A 22285-nucleotide genomic window follows, 5' to 3' on the forward strand; every position below is an offset into this window, starting at 1 on the left:
CCCAGGACCATGACACCATGTCCAGCAAGTGTGGAATAAACAGCTTTTCTAACTATTACAAAGGGATGACAAATACTCTATGACTGCTAAAGAAAAAGAGAACAATTAATCTGTATTCGTCAAATAATTTGTCAGCCATTTAGTTTCAAAGGTAGCTAGGAGGGGGGGGGGGGATGAAAACAGAAAAAACAAACATGATTTCTTGTAAACCACATGACTTAAGGGAAATCTGGCTTCAACTGACCAATGAGGAGATGGTTACACATTGTGAAACAGGAACACTTTCCAGGCTGCAAGCCAAGTAGCAATGTAAAACGGATTTTAATAAAACCAAACAGCTTGTTGTCAGAAATGTTGGTCTGGTGGTCTATTGAAACCTAATGTGCAAAGTTAAAAAAATATATATAGATTTAATAATTTTAATAATTGACAAAAAAAACACATTGTGTGTTAAACAACAGCATGCATCGAGCAACATGCTATATCTAGCAGTATTAAACTGTTATCATATTATGCCTTGAGTGTTTATGCATGCATTTTTTAAAGTTTTGTAATTGGTTTTAAGTTTTATAAGTCTGTTCATCTGCAGCTGAAAAAAACAGAGGGAGGGCATTAATGAGATCCAGATATTGTGAAACAGGGGTGAGTGACTTACAAAACAGCAGTTAATCTAAAGTCTGTGTCAAAGCAGGCAAAGTAATCAAAGCGGCGCGATGAAGTGCCACATTTTTGTGATACTGCTGCTGATATGGATCGCGGAGTGTTCAGCACAAAACAGGTAAATTTAGGAAGAATGAAGTGTAATGCTTTAATGGCTGATGTCTACTCATTTTAACTGATATATATAATTAAATATAACTAAAGTTTTTGTCTTCAAACAATTTCATAACCTTACAAATGAAAAAAAAATCATATGTTGGTATTCCCATATTTATTTCCTAATAATCAACTTGACTTAATGTAAGATACGCTCAAATATGCAGCACTGCAGATTGCATAGTTATCTAAAAATCAGATTATGTGAAACAGATTATTAAAAGATGTAATGTTCACTATCTTTCATTTTTGTGTGCAGATTCTTCATCTCAGGCCCGAAAGTCTTTCACGTGGGCGTTAATGAGAAAGTGTTTGTCCAGATGGGACCGGGTCACCTTAACAAACCTGTTAAGCTCTACCTGAAGGATGAGATCTCTAGTACTGTTGTGTCTGAGATGAAAACGGTTACGTGCACTAAAGAAGACAAGATTGAAATAGCTGAGCTCAAGGTATGCAGACTTCACACTCAAACAAAAAGCAAACAATAAAAGACAGGACTGAGATGTTACTACCCACTTTACCCTAACTTTATAATTTACATCTTTACAGCTAAACATGGATTCTTTGTTAGGATTGCCTCAATTTCCTTCTTACGTTATGCTCGTGGCAGAGAGCCAATCCTTCACACCCAACACGAAGCTAACAAGGGTTCTGGTGTCAAAACACAGGGGCTACATCTTCATTCAGACAGCTCAGCCAATTTATAACCCAGCAGACAGAGGTAGAAACAAAGTAAAAGAAAATTAAATAATTCTACAGACTTTACCTAACAGTGATTACTTTGTGAAAAAGACATTTTATATTCCTTTTATGTTATCATTCTTTTAGTGAAGTACAGAATCTTCACTCTTGACCACACGATGAGGCCTCATGAGGAACCTGTCCACATATCAGTAATTGTGAGTTATAATTATTAATATTATATATTTTCTTTATAAATGTCTTTGGTAATACAAGTTTGAAAGACAGAAACATATTCACTCTTTCTTGTCTTGGTCTGTGTTTGGTCACTGTATGACAGAATGCTGCTGGAAATAGAATAATGAAAATCATGAAGATTGCAAAGGGAGGAGTACATCAAGACTCATTCCTCATACCTGACGTTTCTGAGTAGGTTACAAATTTCCAATGAAAGTGAAGATGTCAAGGAATTTTGACACTTACTGTACTTTGTTGTTCGTAAAGAACGGGTACTTGGAAGATTACTGCACACTATGAGGGTGATGAAGCAAATGCTGCCTTCAGAGAGTTCAAAGTTCAGAAATTTAGTAAGTTTACTATAAACTGATTCGTGCAATTGAGATCTTTTTTTTAAATTCACAGAAAGTATCTTTTGACTCTCATAACTTATTTACTAACTGTAGTTTTACCAAGCTTTGATGTGAACATCGTAATGGATCCGAAATATATTTTGCTGACCAACAAAGATCTTCAATTCACCATCTCAGCAATGTAAGTGCTAATTTTACTTCCATTAAACTAACTCTTTCTTTGCAAATTCATGTCAAGAAATGTTAAAAGCTAAGGCTTTGGCATTGGGGTGATTTTGTCAACATCTTATCAGCAGGATGACTTTTAACAAATAGAACAGTTTAACTGTTTAACCAAGTCATTACCTGACCAAGGGCTGCCAGTATTCAAATAAGCACACTCATGCAATGAAAAATGCAAAAAACGTAAGGGAATCTGCAAGTCTACTGTAGCACGATTTGAAAAATGAAATTAATGTCACATAATGACTCATTATGACACATGATGGTCCTTGCAGCCTCTGATCACTTACCAGGTGAAAACCTGGAGTTTGAGATTGGGCATTTTCTCTTCCATAATTATTTCCTATGCAGTGAAAATAATAAAACTTTTTATTAACTTGAATTCAGCAACAAAAAATATTCACTGCTTGAGTCAGACCATTTAATGCTTGGATTGACTGTCTCAAGTATAAATATACTATTGCATTTTTAGACTATCTTTGCTCCAGTTAACAGTTGTTTTCTTTAGGTACACACATGGTGAAAAAGTTAAAGGTGCTTATCACTGCCAGTTTGGATTTGTAAAAAAAGATGGCTCTGGCGGTCAGGAAATGACTTTTATCAAGGGACTGGAGCAGACCGGTTCGGTGAGGAAATCCATCCAAAATTCACAATGCAGCTAATTTTAAAATGAGTAACAAACTGCATGCCATTATTGTTTCATTTTATCAAAACTTCTCTGTTTCTTGCAGGTCAAAGATGGAAATGCAAAGGTTTCTCTTTTGTTTAATGAGACAAATGCAAAACTTCAGAGGCAGCTGAAAACAACCCTCTCTAAGATGCAGGAAAATGGAGATCGATTGTTTTTGAGAGTGTTTGTCACAAACATACAAAGTAAAGGAGACATTTACATTCATCAATATATCTGAGTTTGTTTTTGGTTATTTTATTTGAAATCATAGATATTAGAGAGTATTTAATTGTTGTAAACAATGTGGTTTCATATAGCAGTGCATAATACAGAATTTCTGGAGCTACATTTAATTATTGCATTTAATAAGTAAAAGTTCCAATATAATAAATCTATTGATAAACTCATTAAGACATGGAGAAATATTAATGCGACCTTTTATTTTTCTTGATAATACTGTGTACATTTTTTGGCCTAGGTGGTGAAATACAAGAGGCAGAAGTTTACCTGCGAATCTTCGCCCACAAATACACGATAGACCTCTCTCGAACTCGATCTCATTTTATTCCTGGATATCCACTGGACGTGGTGGTATGTCTGAAACTAACACATGGGAATAGTTACACAAATTACTGGAATGATCTTTAATAAAACTTTTCTTTGTTTTTCATATAGGTGCTCGTGCGTCTGCCAGATGGCTCTCCAGCAGCTGGTGTGCCAGTAAATATTAATCTACCAACATCACAGCCTTGGGAAGGCACCACTGATCAAGACGGGGCACTGTTCAATACTTTTAATGTTCATGATAAAGCTGATATTACAGTTGAAGTTAGTATCCCCAACCTTATTCAAAGGTGTTGTTTAACAGATTTGATTCCAGTTTTAACTGTTTGTTCATCTGCCTCCAACAGGTTTCTACAAATGGATTACGAGAGAGAAAAATAATGCGACGTGCTTCCTCTCAACATGACAGCTACCTTTACATGACTTTTACCAGCAGGATCTACTCTGTGAATGAATTCCTTACCATAACATTCAACACCATCAACAGCCCACGCAGTGGATATATACACTACATGGTCAGAAATATCTGACTAAATGCAATATTGTGTATTCTCATAAAGGAGCAGCATTTTGTCTTGATTTTACACGTTTTAATTGTCTTTGTTTCAGGTCTTAAGCCGGGGAATTGTAGTAAACACCGGCTCACTCCCACTTGGTATATCAGCTAAACACCAACTGCAGATAACACATAATATGGTTCCATCGTTCCGTGTGATTGGCTACTATCACAACACTAACGGTCACGTCATAGCTGATTCAGTGTGGGTAGATGTCAGGGATGAATGTGAGCTAAATGTCAAGGTAAGTAAACAGAACAGATAAAAAAGTGCAGCACGAGCAGAGAAAGCAAAACTATTTCAAATGTGTGCGCTTAAATCTGTTCATTCTCATTAATTTGGATCCTTTTTTAGTGTTCGTTAACCTATAACTTCCATAAGTATTTGGACAAGAACATTGCAGGACACTGTAATATGTCCTATGAATATTAGTTTATCTATGTAATTTCCTCTTATTTTTAAGGGGTTAATAAATTGTTCCAATGATCATTTAGATCATCATATAACACCCCCCACTCCAACACACACACACACACACACACACACACACACACACACACACACACACACACACACACACACACACACACACACACACACACACAGGAAGTGACATGTCAGGGATGAATGTGAGCTAAATGTCAAGGTAAGTAAACAGAACAGATAAAAAAGTGCAGCACGAGCAGAGAAAGCAAAACTATTTCAAATGTGTGCGCTGTAACTAATTTTTACTAACATTTAACTAATGGAGGTGTACAAACATTGCATATATTTAAATAATTTGGATTTTTAAATTGCCTACATCTACATGTATTTATATTGATAGATTTATTTGATTTTGGTTTGAGAAGTCTATTTGTATTATTTGAATTTTCCTTCACTAAACAAAAAAAAAAAATCCTGGTATATCTTAAATGTCTTAATTTAGGTACAACGCAAAGGTACCCTTGAACCTAACACACATTTAAAGATAGACTTTGATCTACATGGGAACAGCGCAAAAGTGGCTTTGCTGACTGTGGATAAGGCCTTCTACGCTCTCAATGCTGACAATAAACTCACACCCAAACAGGTTACAGTCTCACACACTACTTTCATACTTATGGTATTTTTTGTAATTTATAGGTAATCATAGTAGTAAGTCTAAGCTTTTCTTCTCAATTGTCAGGTATTCTCTACTATGAACTCATATGATCTGGGTTGTTCCTATGGTGGTGGACCTGACTCAGCATCAGTTCTGTTAGACAATGGCTTGGCTTCTGTATCTAATGACCAGTTTCTGTGGAGAAAGGGTAAGAAAAAAAAGTTTTTCTTCATTTAGTTAAAGGAACATTAGGTAATTTTTTGAGGTTATTTAATTGATTAGTGTGTAATTATATCTTCTCCTTGAAACTTTTTTAATACATTATTGAAATAATCCAATAAAATATACATAGGAGCGGGCACAGCTCTGTGGAAGCCACCATGTTGTCCCACCATCCTGAATACAGTAGCTGAGATGGACAGGGCCTTTCTACTTGGTTTCGTTTTATGTATGCGATTAGAGACTAGCCATTTACGTAGTATTGCCTATTGCCTATAAATTTTATCAAGATCACAAAAAGCTCTTTCAAAGTTTATATGACTATTCAACATTTGTACTTTTATATCTATATCATGTCCTTTTCATAATGACTTTCTACTCCTACTTATCTGCTTCCTCCACAATTGCCCGGTCCTTTTTCATTTCCACCTCATTATCTTCCTCGCACCAATCCCCGTGTCTTTGAAGTCAGGACCCTAACACACAAAAATGTGAAGAAACATGCTTATTTCCTCTCGACATTGTTGTAGAGCTCTGTTATGCTATTTTAATGTAGTAAAATACCCTGTTTTTAGAAAGAAAACTAACAACCTCTGTTAATTAGTACCAAGGTGTTCTGAATGCCATAGCAGTTGTTACTTCATATTATTATGATATCTTTAGGTTATTTTCCGTTTTAAAATACAATGAGTGTCTTTTAAGGAATTGTATTTTATGTAGACTTCACTGTTTAAATAAAAAATTGTATTTTCTGACTTTGAGAATAAAGCTTCCATCAATCCAACCATAAACACAACACTTTCCCATCCATCCATCCATCCATCCATCCATACATACATACATCCACTCTCTTCCGCTTATCCTTTTCAGGGTCATGGGGGGGGGGGGGGGCTGCTGGAGCCTATCCCAGCTGTCTTAGAGCAAGAGGCAGCCTACTCCCTGGGCAGGTCGCCAGTCTATCACAGGGCTAACACATGAAAACAATCATTCACACTCACATTCATACCTGCATTCACATCTATGGGCAATTTAGTTTCCAATTAACCTATCCCCACTAACTGCATATCTTTGGACAGTAGGAAGAAGCACTTTCGCTTTTCCAAATTATTTCCTACAACAACAGCTAATAAATACGTATTACATTTTTTTATTCCATTCGAATCATTTTTCTGTTGCTTTCCTGCTTCTCTCCTACTACTAGATTTTGGTTGTAATTCTTCATTAACACGACAAAGACGCTCAGTGGACCTTCAACCCGAAATGATGGCCATGAGTAAGAAGATTCTAGTATTAAAACTTTGGTCTGATTGTATAAAATATTTTTTGCAAGAACATGCTAAATGTGTCTTTTATTTTCTTTAGAATTGAACTACACAGAGAAAGAGCTGCAAAACTGTTGTGTTTATGGATTTTCTCAAATCCCGATGGAACGAACATGTCGGGAAAGAGCTGATCGGGTCCTTCTAGTGAAAAAAAATCCAACTTGTGCTGAAGTGTTTTTAAAGTGCTGCCTTGAAGCGGAGCGTCTAAGACAAAAAAAGATCCAGGAAGAACTCCAAAAAGGATTTGGCAGGAGTGAGATGAAACTGACACTTTATGCTGACACTTTAAAAATCATCTTGAGTAGCATTTAATAGCTGTAGCTTAATTATCAAAGTCTGACTTTGACTGACTTTGACTTTTTCTGGCTTTTAGCTGCATCCGTTGCTGATATAGAGGAGTTCTTCTCAGAAACCTCTCAGTATATCCGAAGATATTTTCCTCCAAGCTTTGGTTTTGTGGAATTTGACGTCTCCAACAAAAAAAGGTAAGCATTTTTAATGTACCTTTAATATATATATATATATATATATATATGTGTGTGTGTAGACTACATGCCTTTGGAGCAGAGGATCGCATGTTCGATTCCCCCCTGGGGTGTCTGTATCCAGTAAGGGTCCTAAGGCTAGACCTCCCATGCTAAGCGAGCCTACCGCAGACATGAGCGAGACAGATAAATATGAGGCATACCGGCTTGGATGTTGCCCGGATGAACAAGGTCCGTGTCAGGTGTTGAGGAACCAGGGCACCCTGACGAGAAGTGGGCTACTGGAACAAGAAGGCATCGGTGGGCAAGAGACAAAAATAGGGCATTGTTGGAATGCTACTACACTAGTAACCCTCGTTGAAGGGGTTACATGAATAGGATGAGGGACCTATGGAATCTTCGATACCCAACATCCACAACGACGGCGAAACAACTAGCTCAGTGTTCCAACATACGAAAGAAGGGACGGCTCTCACAGCTAGAGATTGACGAGGTACAACACAAATGCTGAGCCAGGACGCCAGGTCAGGAGGGTGATATGATCAACCCCACTCGAGATTGGGTACCAAGCACCAAGTGCGATAGAAGAAGGATCGTTGAGTGCGAGAGGAAGTGACCTGAAAGATGGGATCATGGCCAAGCTTGAAACCTGAATCCCCCGTAGCCGGTTACCAAGTCTACGTGAAGTACCCTCAGAAAGTCTGTTAGACTATGTTAATGCAGCACTGTGGACGATACCTACAGCCACCATTACCGAGACTAACAAGCTGATCTACACCATGGCAGCAGTGATCAGTGAGATGCTTGGCTACAGCCACAAGGGGCAGTGCCCTCCATGGAGAAGGAGGCAAGAGGCTAAGATCAAGGTAGTAGGGAGGGAGGTTAGCCAACTATCGGAGCTATACAAGATCAACAGGAGTCTAAGAGCCTTCATCAGGTAACAGTGGTCCCAGTGGTAATCGGAGGACTAGGTGCGGTGACTCCCAAACTAGATGAGTGGCTCTAGAAGATCCCAGGAACAACATCATGTGGGGTGGCTGTGGCTCAGGTGGCAGAGCAGGTCAGCCACTAATCAGAAGGTCGGTGGTTCGATCCCAGGCTACCTCCTGGCTGCATGCCAAATATCCTTGGGCAAGATACTAACCCCATGTTTGCCTACTGGTGGTGGTCAAAGGGCCCGGTGGCGCCAGTGTCCGTCAGCCTCGCCTCTGTCAGTGCGCCCCAGGGCAGCTGTGGCTACAATGTAGCTTGCCATCACTAGTGTGTGAATGTGTGTGTGAATGACTGAATGTAGTGTGAAGTGCTTTGGGGTCCTTAGGGACTAGAAAAGCGCTATATAAATGCAGGCCATTTACCATTTTACATCGGAGATCTCTGTCCAGAAGCGCACAGTCCTAGGAACAGCTAAGATAACGCGCAGGACCCTCAAGCTCCCAGGCCTCTGGTAGAGGACCCGAGCTTGAAGGGGCGAGTGGGGAATTTTTTTTTTTTATATACACAAATCCATTTCCAGTCAAATACAGTTGTTCGATGCATAATGACACCATGCAGTTGCTTTGTTTATGTACTCATCTTAATTGTTATTGCTTGAATAATGTGTGATTATTTCACTTAAGCAGCTTATCTTTGAACCCCCGTATAAACTGTGTCATTTGTCTGATTGATTTGATTTAATTTGATTTCTCTTCATCAAAAACTCTTGTAGCTACTCATTGCTCCTTCCTGATTCCATCACCACATGGGAGATTCAGATTGTCACATTATCTCCATCCACAGGTAATCATTACTCTGTGCTTTATAAACACATCACAGATATTTGACTGGATCTCATTAACTGCAACTTACTTCTATTCTGTGTTTCACTCAGGTTTCTGTGTCGATAAGCCACTTGAGATCAGAGCCTTTAAGACGTCATTTGTGTCTCTGAGACTGCCTTCATTTGTGAAAAAATTTGAGCAGCTGTCAGTTTCACCTGTTATCTACAACTATGATGACTCCGAACTGCAGGTAGATTAACCTCAACATCAGCGCTGAGTGTCACTGGAAACAGTAACTACTTTGTGTGGAATAAGTAAAGATTTTTTTGTCTTCTTGGACACCTGCATGTTCACAGGTGGCAGTGCACATGGAACAAACTGAAGGACTTTGCTCTCCTGGTTCAGCCACGAAATCATCTTATGTTAACATTACTCTTGCACCCCGATCCTCTCAGTTTGTCTCCTTCTCTGCTGTGCCCATGGTCGCTGGTTCAATACCCATCAAAATACGTCTCTATGATATGAAGAATAGCTTCGGAATAGATGCAATAGAAAAAACTTTGAATGTGCAGGTGAGTGAAATGTATAAGATACTTTTATGGCAGTCTGAGTTCCAAAAACAAGGCATACTATAAACTGGTTGTCTTCTATCTTATGTTGTAGAAAGAAGGATTAGAAAAGAGAGATCAAGAAACCAGTGTCCATAACTTAGATGGTGAGTGGGTTTGTATTTCTGATGGATAGTTTAATGTCAGTCATAGTTATTGTTCTCCTTTTTATACTTATCTCTGTTATGATAGGAAGAAGCACAAAGACTATAACTATTGACGGATCCTTACCAGATGACACAGTCCCTGACTCCAGCTCCAATATATTTGTTTCAGTAGAAGGTAGACACTGAGACACAGACATAAAATTTGTTGACTTTTAGAAATACCTGACATCTTATTATTTAATTTCTCTCATTCAACAGGGAATGGCTTTGGTGATTCATATGCAAGAAAGCTTCTTTCTACTGAAAGGGTTGCTGAAATGATTGTTTTGCCAACTGGATGTTTAGAGCAGACAATGTCAAAACTGGGACCTACAGTTTTAGCTTTCCGGTACCTTGACTTGAGCAATCAGTGGTTTGAGCTGCCACCTGGCAGCAGAGAAGATGCTCTTATTAAACTTGAGCAAGGTAGGAAGACATGAAAAAATATCCTTATTAGGCGCTAAATATGCTACAAATTAAAATTGTTTTATAATTTATAGATTCACTGGTCAGTCCACATACAATTATTCGGATCTTAAAAAAGTTACCATTTGACCTCTCCGAAGGATTTCTTGAACAAATATTTTAGCATGAAGTTCACCTTAGTTTAATGATGTTAGAGCTGAGTTACAGGCTCTTGAAATATACTGTAGCTCAATTTAACCAGTCTCCTGTCCCACATGGTAATACAACACCATCAAGTATACACAGCATGCACTTTTTAAAAAAAGTTTTCTCTAGTGACTTATCAGAAAGCAAGTAAAACATTAAGGATGTGAGTGCTTTTTTCTGTACTCTGCATCATTAAATTGGTAAAGTTTTGCTCAATAGTAATTGAAGAACAAATCCTAATGAACAAATACAGGACTTTTTAGATTATTATTTTTGGATTGGGTGCATAATAAACCAAAAATGGAGCTTGAATGTGTTTTTAGCTCAAAAGATTTCATGTGTTTTCATCTCCTGTAGTTCAGAAGCTATGAGGACTCAAATATGTTGGAAAAAATTATGCAAACAAAAAAGATTACAATTTTTGACTGTGGTAAAAATCAATAGAATAAAGGTAAAAAAAAAAAAATACATAACCTTATTAAATATGTTAAAGTTATTGTAAAAAAAAAAATCATACTTGAAATGCACTGAAATGCACTCACAAATTTTTTTATGGAATAACTTTCTGTGTTTTAATTAGGGGAAAAGTCAGTTTTGTGTCACAAATCATCACTATGCTTGTATTTCGCCTTCGTGATTCATATATGTATTCATATATATATAGTAATGAACTGACACTTTTATAAGCACAGTGTACTTTTTTGCTAGGCAGTAAACACATCACAAGCTATAGAAGGCATGATGGAGCCTATGGTACATTGAGTTATGTGCCATCGAGTAATTGGTGAGTATGGGTTTATATAACTCTTCTTTAGTTTTGGATGTAAAGTAGTAATTTGAATCTCACTTTATATTTATATTTTAAAATCTCCATTATGAATAATAATGAATCAACCTTTTCACTTTGTTTTTTCATGTTCTCAGGGTGACTGCTCTTATAGTAAAAATGTTTTCATTTGTGACTCAGCGTCAGACTAATGAAGAACGGAAGAACGTCAGATTAGGAGAAGACATCAGAAGATCAGTCAGTTACTTGCTCTCAGTCCAGAAACATGATGGGTCATTCAGTGACCCAAATCCTGTGCTACACAAAGGAACCCTGGTAAATTCTCGCAAAATAAATGTATTGTGCATATTAGAACTAGGGGTGCAACGATACTCATATCGATATTGAACCGTTCGATACAGTGCTGTCGGTTCGGTAAGCATATGTATCGAACAATACAAAATTTTTAATTTATTTTATCAACTTTTCTTCTGACGATGCTGTCTGTGTTGAGAGCTCAGTGGATCTGCGTTCGACTACTCCGCCTAGGCTGCACTGTTGAGCGCAGATCCACTGAGCACAGTGCAAGCTAGCAAGACAGAAGCTAAGCTCATTGCAAAATGGCAAATTGAACCTCCCCCACCCTCATTCAGATCTGGCCTTTGGAACTATTTTGGTCTTTTTTTTTATTATTATTATTGTATCTTTATTTCAGACATATACAGAAAAAAAACAATATGTACACAAGTACACATACTTGCATTTACAAATATGAATATATATGTAAATACACACATATGTATGGGGCGCCGTTTGTAAAGTGAAAAATGCTGAAATTAACGGCAACATTTTTCCACATTGTGCTCAGATAAAACCAAAAAGAAAATAAATAAAACAAAACAGAGTCTTCATGTGAAGTATGACCCTGAAGGTAAGCGCATCATGGACGAAAGTAAAACAGTATGTCGGATGTGCCACGCAATGCTCAATTACATGGGTGGGAACTACTGGCTCGTTAATGTGTTGGCCGTCTAGCCCCAAGCACGGGGCGATCCGCGGTAGCTCGTTAACGGAGATTTGCCGTGTTGTGGCGTTAACGTCATTTCAGATTAACGCTGACAGCACTAGTGGGAACACAATTAATATGACTGCACATTGACTCCGACATCATCCTAGTGCAAAGACAAGTGGAAGCCGACAAAAACAACAAGCACACATGCTACAAACTTTACCCGAGTCATTTAGACAGCCGTTAGCACATGATTCCCCTTATGGGGACCTGATATGTTTAATATGCTGCTGAGAATATAGCCCAGAAGAAGCATATAGTATAGCTTTTATTTTGGAAAGAGAAATTTCTCTGTAATAAACTCTCTTTTCCAAAGATGAGTGATTTCTCGATCAGATAGATTTATTTTTTTATTACTTTGTTCTTTCAGCAACATTAAATTTAAAAACTGTACTTTTGAGTTAAAATATATATTTATAATTTTAATAAATGACAAATTAAAAAAGCATAAAAAAATTTTGGTATCGAAAAAATATTAAACCGTGACACCAAAGTATCGAACCGAACCCTGAATTTTGTATATCGTTGCACCCCTAATTAGAACATTAGGGGTATAAACAGATGACAAATTAAAGGAAAAGTCATAAAGCCTTGGTTGGCCCATTTCCATCCTGATGGCAGCGGTTTCTTTGCAATAGTCATCATCTTTAAATCTAACTAAAACACAAAAAGAAGGGAATATTTTTGGAAGAAGAACATACTATTTTACTATCAGAGCTCCAGACACTGGTCGAGTCAATGCTAAGTTACATTAAAGCTGTTCTGGCAGCATGTGATGGGCCAATGCACTGCATTTTATAATGTTCATTCTTTTCCTTTAATTTGTCTCCCATTTAGATCTAAATACAACAAACCAAAATACAGTGATCTGAGTGCAACTTTATATCTGTGTGTTTAATCTAGATAGACAAAGACCAAGATGCATCAGTGACTGCTTTCATAACTCTTGCACTGTACCGGTCTGTCGAATTTCTCCAGCCTGATATGCAAAATAAAGTGGTGAGTGGTGATATTAAAAACCAACTGTACTTTTTTTACTAGTTTTGACTACAAGTGGGTAATTGTAGTCAGTCTGGTATCTGAGTCCAGACTGCAGTCCAGACAGCATTTAAATGATAAACTCTGATGGAATATTACACAAAAGAGAAAAATAACCAAAGCATATGCCAAATTTCCTGCTTTTGTAGTGGTGAGCACGCTCACAAATGATCAGTTATTCCGGTGCATTTAATTAGAAGCACTAGGTTGCTACTTACCTTCCTAATTCCTATGAAAGGTGTCAGGATGTACTTAATGTTTCACCTGCAGGGAGTCCTGTGAAAAACGTTCTATATATTAGCATTACTGTTGCTATTTAGATAAAACAGGACATTCATCAGGTTCGGGGACACAAAATAATTGATGCTACATTGAGAATTGTTAATTTTTATTTGCCACAGTTAGCCCATAAGTCACAACAAATATGAGCAAAAAATAATTCACCACCTTCATGTTATTCTCTTCCAGAGACCAAGTATTTCCTCTTCAACATCATATCTCCAGTCACTCGCAGTGGAGCTGCAGCATCCCTATGCTGTCGCCATTACAGCCTATTGCCTCTCAGTGTGCATGCCAAATACAACAGATCATTCACATATATGGAAAAAAGTGGAAGCAGCGGCTATTAAAGGTATGTCCAGTACAAGAAAATGAGTGTGGGCACTATACATACAATAATCTATTACTATGACCAAATTATATGTGCTGTCTCTTCCTATATTATCATATAATGTCTAATTTTTGTATAATTATTCTGTTTTGTTTTTTTTATTAGGAACGAATGACTGCTATTTTTGGGCAGTTAATGACAGCCCAAAGCTGGATGCTATCACAATAGAGACGACAGCCTACGTCCTTCTAACTGCTGTTCAGCTTGGGCATATAAACTGGGCAGAGAGAGCAGCCTGTTGGTTAAACTCCAGAGAAAACTATTATGGAGGCTTCAAGTCAACACAGGTGATTAGGCTAGAGCTGGAGAATCCATCTTTGTGTGGAACTCCTGTTTCCCCTGTTGTTTAACACCATTTATTCACTGTCAGGGAAGACATGTCAACCATTATATTATTAAGAATTCTTACCATTCCCAGGATACGCTCATGGCCCTGGAAGCCCTCGCAGAGTACGAGTTAAAAAAGCCTCCCAGTCCAGAACCAAAACTGAAAGCAGATTTCACCTCTGCTGGAAGGAATGAAATTGTAACACTTCAACTAGAAAATAAGAAGGAAAAAGTAGAGACCAGCCTGAAGGTATCATAAAGCAATGCGCTCAGACATATCTGTATAAGATGAAACCCCCTTCTAATTTTTTTTCTGTTGCCCTAGAAATTTACAGGGAACAACATCACCGTGCATCTGACTGGAAAAGGAGAAATTAAGCTTAAAGTATGTTGGATTCACATCTTTGATTTGTATATTATCAATCAGATCTATAATTGACTCTAAATGTCCCTTGTAGATTGTTAAGGCTTACCATTTATTGGAACCCAAGGATGAATGTGACCAGGTGTCTATCAGTGTCAGAGTGGAGGGGAAAGTGAAGTACACTGGTGAGATTTGTAAATGCTAACAAATCACAACTACTGATAAAAGGCACACACTTACATTAATCTTTGTCTATCTAGCTCCGATATTAGAAAATTATGAATACTATGACTACGATGATGCGAAACAAGACCAGGAAGACCTGGGACGAACAGCCATTGAGGGGTCTGATGCTCACACCCGATACAGGAGAGAGATTGATAATAACTTCAGTCCAAATGAGGCTGTTACCTACACTGTCTGTGTCAGGTTAGTTAAATGAGATCCAGTAAATTCATATTTACTTTTCATGAATATGAATTCAGAGTATGAGCTGTGCAGTTCAAAAAACAAACAAAAAAAAAACATTTCCTGATCAATGTCTTTCTCAATGTCCTTTTGTTTTTTGTATTCATGGTCATAGTAAGAAGAGGAATCTTACAGGAATGGCCATTGCCGATATTACATTATTGAGTGGATTTGAGGCTAAAACGGAGGACCTGGATAAGGTTGGTATTCTTCACCATTACTCCCATTACAAAGTAAGAGAAGATTTTCTAGACATGTGCAAATCTCGATGCCACAGCAATTATTTACGCTGAAGGGGAATTGCACGTGGTGTGCTTCATTTTAACATTCTTTGAGGCAATATTTGTCAGAGTTGCACTGTGACATAAATACAAGTGCTGGGGTGTCATTCTGATAATTAGAAATTACAAAAATGTAAAAAATAAACATAAAATAAGACAAGAAGCCTATATGGAAGGTTCGATCCTGTATAAACTGCATTATACTACTTCCAAGTAAGTTCGTCATACTCAGGAAACTAACATTAGTAATCAGACTTAGTGGTTACATAAAAGGTGGTTATCAGCTGGTGTTTTCAGCATGAGAACATGAAATCATCCCACAGCAGTGTGTAACCGGGCTGCTGACCAACATGAGGACGAGGTGCCAGGCTTTTATAGCTGTGTATGGTTCTTCCACATGGTGCTGGAGCCCATATTGTGAAACAAATGAATTAAGATGCAAACATGTCTTGTTGCTTCACACTTCAATGTGAAGCAACCCAAACAAGAGTCAACAGGAGTATAAGCTGTTTGGCATTGGCAGAGCAACCCACATACTCAACTGTGATGCTTAACCCATAAGGCATTTTAGAATAGAATAGAATAGAATAGAATTCAACTTTATTGTCATTGCACATGTCACAGGTACAGGGCAATGAAATGCAGTTTGCTTTAGCCATGATATAGATATATTACAATATATATTAGCAATAATATAGATATGTAAGTGTATTACAGAAATGGGTCTATTATGGGTATGTTATAATGTACACAGTATGAAGTATGTTATGAATATTCTATAACTATAAGTATGTACAGACTATGAACAGGATATAAATATGAAATAAAAAAAACTATACAGAAATCTGAGGTATACAGTTATACAGAAATGTGAACTATGCAGGTTATAAACAGTTTTAGGATTAAAAATTATGGTATGTACAGAATGATTATTTACACAGAACTATACATATATATTTTGCTTACAAATGTGGCGCCATTTAAGGGTAAAACACAGGCTTTCTGGCAGTATTAGATTTCTTGTCAAGAAGTATTGTTACAAAAAAGAAAAAACTGACCAAACACAAATGATCTTACTTTTTGTGCTAAGTTTAAAAACACAATTGATAACCTTAATAAGATGTTTTTGCAAATTTACAGTAAACAAATACAAGCCTTTAGTTTTCTCTGTTAAAGAGAGAAAACTTGTGAAAAAAATGTATTTAGTCTTTAGATCTTTTCTTTATCTATGTGTGAAGTTATTTTAAGTTAGCTATATTTAACATACAGAAATCTCATTTAACTCAAGAAAAAAATATTTTGTGGTTTCAAAGAGCACATCAAAAATATTATAATAAAAGTTACATGTGAAACTGGAATGACCTGTACTCACACTGAAACTTCAGAAGATTCTTTTTTTCTGCTAAAATGCAAAATTGTTTAATTCTTTTTTTCCCCAGTTAAAAGATTCACCTGAACATTACATTGACCATTATGAGACGTATTTTGGAAGACTTCTGATTTACTTCAACGAGGTATGGATGAATTCAGGTTATGGAAAATAAATGTGCTTGTCAAATGTTAGATTTACTTTTTTATCTCTGTGAAGGTGAAAGAGGATGAGGAATGTATTAGTTTTGAAGCTAAACAACTGGTACCAGTTGGGCTTCTACAGCCTGCTCCAGCCACATTCTATGATTATTATGAACCAGGTAAGACTGTCGTTCTTTCTTTCTCTCTTTATACAAACACATATGCGATCTCTTTTATTGAATAGGACTTCATAAATAGTACTATGTGTTTTTCTTACAGACAGAAAGTGTACTGTGTTCTACGCTGCACCACAAAGAAGCAAGATGGTATCCAAACTGTGTTCAGAGGACGTGTGCGAATGCGCAGAAAGTACAAAAAAAATTTAGTACACTACAATGACACCCCCAAATCTAAAACGGCCGTCTAAAATCAAAATAAAAACTGAATCCAATGATTTTCAGATTTCATAAAGTCATATTTTATTCAAAATAAAACTGAAAAGATATTAAATGTTTAAACTGCTTAAAATGTTTAAAAAAAATAGCCCATTTTTAATTGAAAGGCAGCAACGCATCTCAAAAAACAAAAGTCTGTAAATTTCTGTATATGTCTGAAATAGCGCTGGACTTTTGAGAGATGAATGTTGTCCAATTCTTGTTTGATACAGGACTTGAGATGCTCGACACTTGTGGGTCTTTTTTGTCATATTTTACATTTTGTCAAGCACCAAATGTTTTCACTTGGGCAGAGGTCTGGACTACAGGCAGACTAGTTGAGCACCCAGGCTCGTTACTAAAATATCATGTTTCTTAACTTGATGCTTTGTATGGTTTTACATTGTCTTGCTGAAATATGCAAGACCTTCCCTGATATATATTGCCTGGATAGCAGCATATGTTGCTCTGCAATGCATACAGACCTTTCAGAATTGAGGGTGCCTTTCGAGATGTGCTAATATATGACTTTGATGAAGCCAACAGCTGTATTCACAGAAAAGTGATCCTGAGTCCATGCTGGGACTTCCATAACAGAAACATGTCTGTTTTTAATTTTATGTAATTTTGTGTAAAAAACAATCAAAAAAATATAAGTGTCTTGACTTTTTAAAAATCTTTTTATAGGACCCTGTCATACCCTACAAAAAACATTTGATCCAAGACAAAAAATTTGGAAGGTTACCCGTGTCCAACATGCTTGCTCCTTCCCTATCGTAGATTACGGTCAGTATTCTAAACAAGACATTTACGTGAAAAGAATCAAATATTAACTGTTTGCTAGTTAGCTTGTTAGCATTTTTGGGGGTGTTAATCACTGCATTATTTCTATATTTGTTTTGTATTCCAGCATACATCGTTGAGGTCTCCAGTATTTCTGTGAAGAGTAACTTTGAGTTGTACACCACTCTTATAATTGAGGTTCTCAAATCGAGTAAGTGAACTATTGTTGCCTTTCATTATGTTTATTTGAAGACTTTCTTTAAATATAATAATTATAATCCTTCTACTAGATAACGATGTGTTGGTGAGTAAGAACTCTGTCCGAGTGTTTGCTAAGAGGGTTCACTGCAAAGGAAAACTAGACATGGGAAAACAGTATCTCATCATGGGCAAAGATGGCACCACAAAAGATACAAGTGGAATGTAAGTATATCAGGGATATTAAGGAAAGATTTCAGAGAACGATTCTCTCTTCATTGCTTTCTTCTTTTTATAGGATGCAGTATCTGCTGGAATCAAACACGTGGGTTGAAAAAAAGCCTTCAGAAGAATGTAGTAAAAGTGCTAATAGAAAGTCTTGTAGGCATTTTAATGACTTTGTACAAGAGTACATGATAGATGGCTGCAGACAGTGAAACAAACTGCTTTCACTGTCATTTTAATGGAGCTTGATTAAATGACTTTCCCATCAGATACACGATTAGCATGAGTGCTTAGAGCTTTTGTTGTTTTTCTTATACTTTTTGGCTTATTCTACTACCACCTCACAGTACATAGCTATACATGTATGCTCTGCATCTATCTAGCTACCTATAAATCAAAATGATAAAACCTTGAAACATATACAGTAAGTACAGTAAGACATTGGTAGACATACTGAGTGTGACTCCATCGCTTTGAAATGTAATCTTTCATATGCAAAACAACGGTCTGTGTTTCATGTTAAATAAAAACATCTTCATGCTATAGAGAATATGTCATTGTTTGCATAATATTCATTTTATAACTTAAAATGAAACAGAAGCAACTGGGTAAAAAGAAACACAGTGGGCCCAAACATGTATGTCTGCACTTTCATATTTTTTCCCAGAAGTGTGATTCAGTGTGGTTTGATTTAGGTTTCTGTCGAATATATTTGTTTTTATGTTTTTTTTCTTCTTTTTACTGCAGCAAAGGCTCTGAGAGGGGTCTCTGTACTCAGTGTAATTCCAGTCACCCCCTCACGATATAACATCTGCAGGTTGAGGAGAAAAGGGGAGGAGGGGGTGGCTTTTAGTGCACGAGTCCATTGCTGCTCATGGATTTGCACACTGACAAGATATGGTTCAATCATCTCTTCACAAGCATTAAATTTGATCTGTAGTCCCTAAAATGTGGTCATATTACACAAATGCAACATGGGGTACTCTGTGCAGTTATATAACTTGCAGGTAATGCAGAGGGGCGGGGAGAAAACCAGAGGTGCCGGGTTGCACGGTGAAGTGGCTGAGAACAAGCAAAGGCTTATGTGCTTATATTATTCTAATCTCTGAGTCCAGGTCCAATGTAAGCAACACAGCGCACTGACCATAACTTCAATCACAACCAGATCAATGTGCGCACTGTTTCAGCCTCACCATTAGACATTTCATTAAATCTGAACCAATAAAAGTTAAATAAATAGTCTGACTTCAGCATCGCATATTTTCATCTCGAGATTGCTTTGGTGTGCTGTGAGCTGCCAACAACACATTTTAAAAAGATGGGGGGTTTTTTTCTTGTCGAAGTAAGCAGTGGCTTGTCGTGACCGAACAGTTTCGACATGAGTTTTCGTATAATGACGTAAACCAAAGAACACTTGATTTACGCAACGCAATAAGTTATTCTCACAACAACAACTGATTGAAGTGCAGTTGAAAAATAAAGTGTTTATTTTTGGTAGATTTGTGTATTGCCCAAAGGGATTTACTGTAAATGTACATTTTCCATTCCAAGTACAATCTGACCTGCTCTGGCCTATGAAATGTGCTTGAGCAACATCTGGGAACAGCTCTGGGGGAAATTTGAAGTGTGCTCATATAATCAGGTGTATTTTCTCAGGTGTGCATTTGCCATAGGTGTTGATGGCACGTCTATAACCATTTTTTTTTTCCAAAGGCCAAGAGAGGGTCAGCAGTTTGAGGGTGGTCTACGATGTCGAGCGGCGTAAAAGGCACAGGTGTTTCAGGACGGTGCCGCAAGATAAAGCGGGACCCCCCACTTAGCAGTCCATGCTGCGCTGTCTTTTTGTTTTTCACTTTGTTTAGCATGATTTGTTCTGTTAACAGGATAAAACTTTGCCACAGAAGGTGGATAGGGGAATACCACTCAGCTTCTTCAGTTTCAGTTTTCAAATCAACATACGCATCTGAAAAAGAATATACCTGACTTTCCCATTACTTTGTTACTGGTTTATTTGACTTCTGTGACTCAGAGATTAATTTATAGACAGACAGGAAAGTGTGTATGTATCTGTAAAATGGCTCATAGAAACCAGTTAATTAGGTAAATGTGTATATGCATGTGTAGCCTTGCTTGTATACTTATACATGCAGTGTAACCATTCCTGGCTTTCCCACACTACATGTTAATTGTTTTGACTGTATCCTTGCCCTTTAGGTTATGTGATTACATTTTTGTAATCTAACAAAAGAAGCTACAATTTAACAATTACAGCTGTAAAAACACACAGTGGTGTTAATATAACTCAATTCCATAGATCCGAATGCCTCAGAAGACTGCTGCTGTTCAGTCTTATAGCTTTCTCCTCCCAAAGGCAGGGCGCAAGTATGCTTCTGTTTGTTTGTCTGTCTGTTTATATTGAGTATCGAGTAATAATAATGTGTTATTGAGTAATATATCATATGAAAGGGCATTAAAAGAACAGACTTCAAAGTTTTTCAGGGATGCCCTACGGCGCTACAATCACACCATAAAGTGTTACAAACTCAAACACTACATGAATATATCTTATCTCGGTTTTTTGCAGCTTATAGAAGCCAAAGATTTCAGCCATGTCTGCTCCAATCATGAGGGTAAAGAAAATAATTAAATACACAGTTTTAGTATCTAAGGTCATAGGTCAAAGGTCAGACATGAGAGTGCTGTTATAAAAGCAGCTGATGACAACATGTTGTAAAAAAAAAAAATCATTAAACATTGAACTTTACATATAGTCCATGGCATTTGGGGGGAGTTGCGCTCTCTTGTTTAGACTTGAGTCTCACTCTATAAAGTCTCTGAGCCACATCATTTTTTTTATCAAGTCAAGTCTCAGGTTGCACTAAAGTTACTAAAATTAAAATAAAAACAAGACTTTTGAAAAAAAAAAAAAAAAGAAGTTTAATCATTTTGTTAACTTGGAAAACGAACTAAAATAAAATGAAAATATAGAGGGAGTATCTCAACTGAGTTACCTAAATGTTTCCTCTGGCATATTATATCTAAATAAAATGCTACTCAAAAACACTAAAACTAAATAAAAACGAAACTACAACTAAACATTTCCAACCAAAAGGAAAGCTACACTAAAACAAGCAAACCCAATGCCTGTTCTACAGTGTCTATCTTCAGGGCAGTTGTTTGAATTGCTATAAGCTGTTTTTGTCTCAAGGGTCAACAAAGACACGGAAATCAATGTACTGAAGGCTATGCAACTTTATACTGTTTTTTTAAGATGAGGATTTATGTTATGTTGCGTGTGGATACAAAACTGTGTGTAGGGATTGAACCAGTGTTACCGAGAAAGAAAAAACACACAATAGAGCTCAGTGATGGGCTGGCCTCCCCACAGTCTGGACTGCAACACTGCATTGATAAGTATTGACTTTCAAGCTTGTTAGAATTATGCAAACTCTGTTTTTGCCTCATATAATTTATTTCTGCGTACTTTTGCACATTTAGCAAGAAATCCATTTTTAAAGTTAATATAAAGAACTGATGATACAAAACAGTTTATGTAGAATACAGTGGGTACTCTAATATGAAGGTACAATGAAAGCCAAGCAGCAGACACTGGTATAGTGTAAAACCTATATAATATACTGTTATATGTTTTTTTTTAAAAGAAACTATTTCTGCAGTTTACATTACATTAGGTACACTGTAAAAATAACTGCACAATAACCTTTTTGTTGCCGGCAGTTTTCCGTAATTTAACAGTAGTACTTGTTACACTGTATGCCATTTTTAAGAAAGCAAGTGACGCCAGCAGCTTTGCTGT

The 22285-nt window shown here is 37.0% G+C and overlaps 1 protein-coding gene across 1 annotated transcript; it reads left to right on the forward strand.

Moving 5' to 3' along the window:
- Positions 1 to 639: 639 nt before the first annotated feature.
- Positions 640 to 19020, forward strand: LOC146564522 (complement C4-B-like). The gene is made up of 41 exons (XM_085292390.1): positions 640 to 778; positions 1076 to 1265; positions 1366 to 1537; positions 1645 to 1715; positions 1838 to 1926; positions 2002 to 2084; positions 2181 to 2268; positions 2818 to 2935; positions 3041 to 3182; positions 3458 to 3570; positions 3655 to 3807; positions 3891 to 4058; positions 4153 to 4344; positions 5029 to 5172; positions 5269 to 5392; positions 6605 to 6676; positions 6766 to 6978; positions 7099 to 7210; positions 8916 to 8986; positions 9078 to 9217; positions 9324 to 9539; positions 9631 to 9682; positions 9768 to 9857; positions 9941 to 10147; positions 11042 to 11117; positions 11258 to 11435; positions 13072 to 13167; positions 13675 to 13837; positions 13982 to 14163; positions 14295 to 14453; positions 14529 to 14588; positions 14662 to 14752; positions 14828 to 14996; positions 15151 to 15235; positions 16756 to 16830; positions 16905 to 17007; positions 17108 to 17197; positions 17950 to 18048; positions 18173 to 18256; positions 18336 to 18468; positions 18542 to 19020. Exons 1-41 carry the CDS (start codon positions 714 to 716, stop codon positions 18678 to 18680), a joined length of 5067 nt encoding a protein of 1688 aa, XP_085148516.1. The 5' UTR covers positions 640 to 713; the 3' UTR covers positions 18681 to 19020.
- The last annotated feature ends 3265 nt before the right edge of the window (positions 19021 to 22285 follow it).

The sequence above is a fragment of the Mchenga conophoros genome, linkage group LG11, assembly GCF_057382185.1.
Source record: "Mchenga conophoros isolate Kocher_MC1m ecotype Shallow Benthic linkage group LG11, M_conophoros_male_GT1.1, whole genome shotgun sequence".
NCBI lineage: Eukaryota > Metazoa > Chordata > Actinopteri > Cichliformes > Cichlidae > Mchenga > Mchenga conophoros.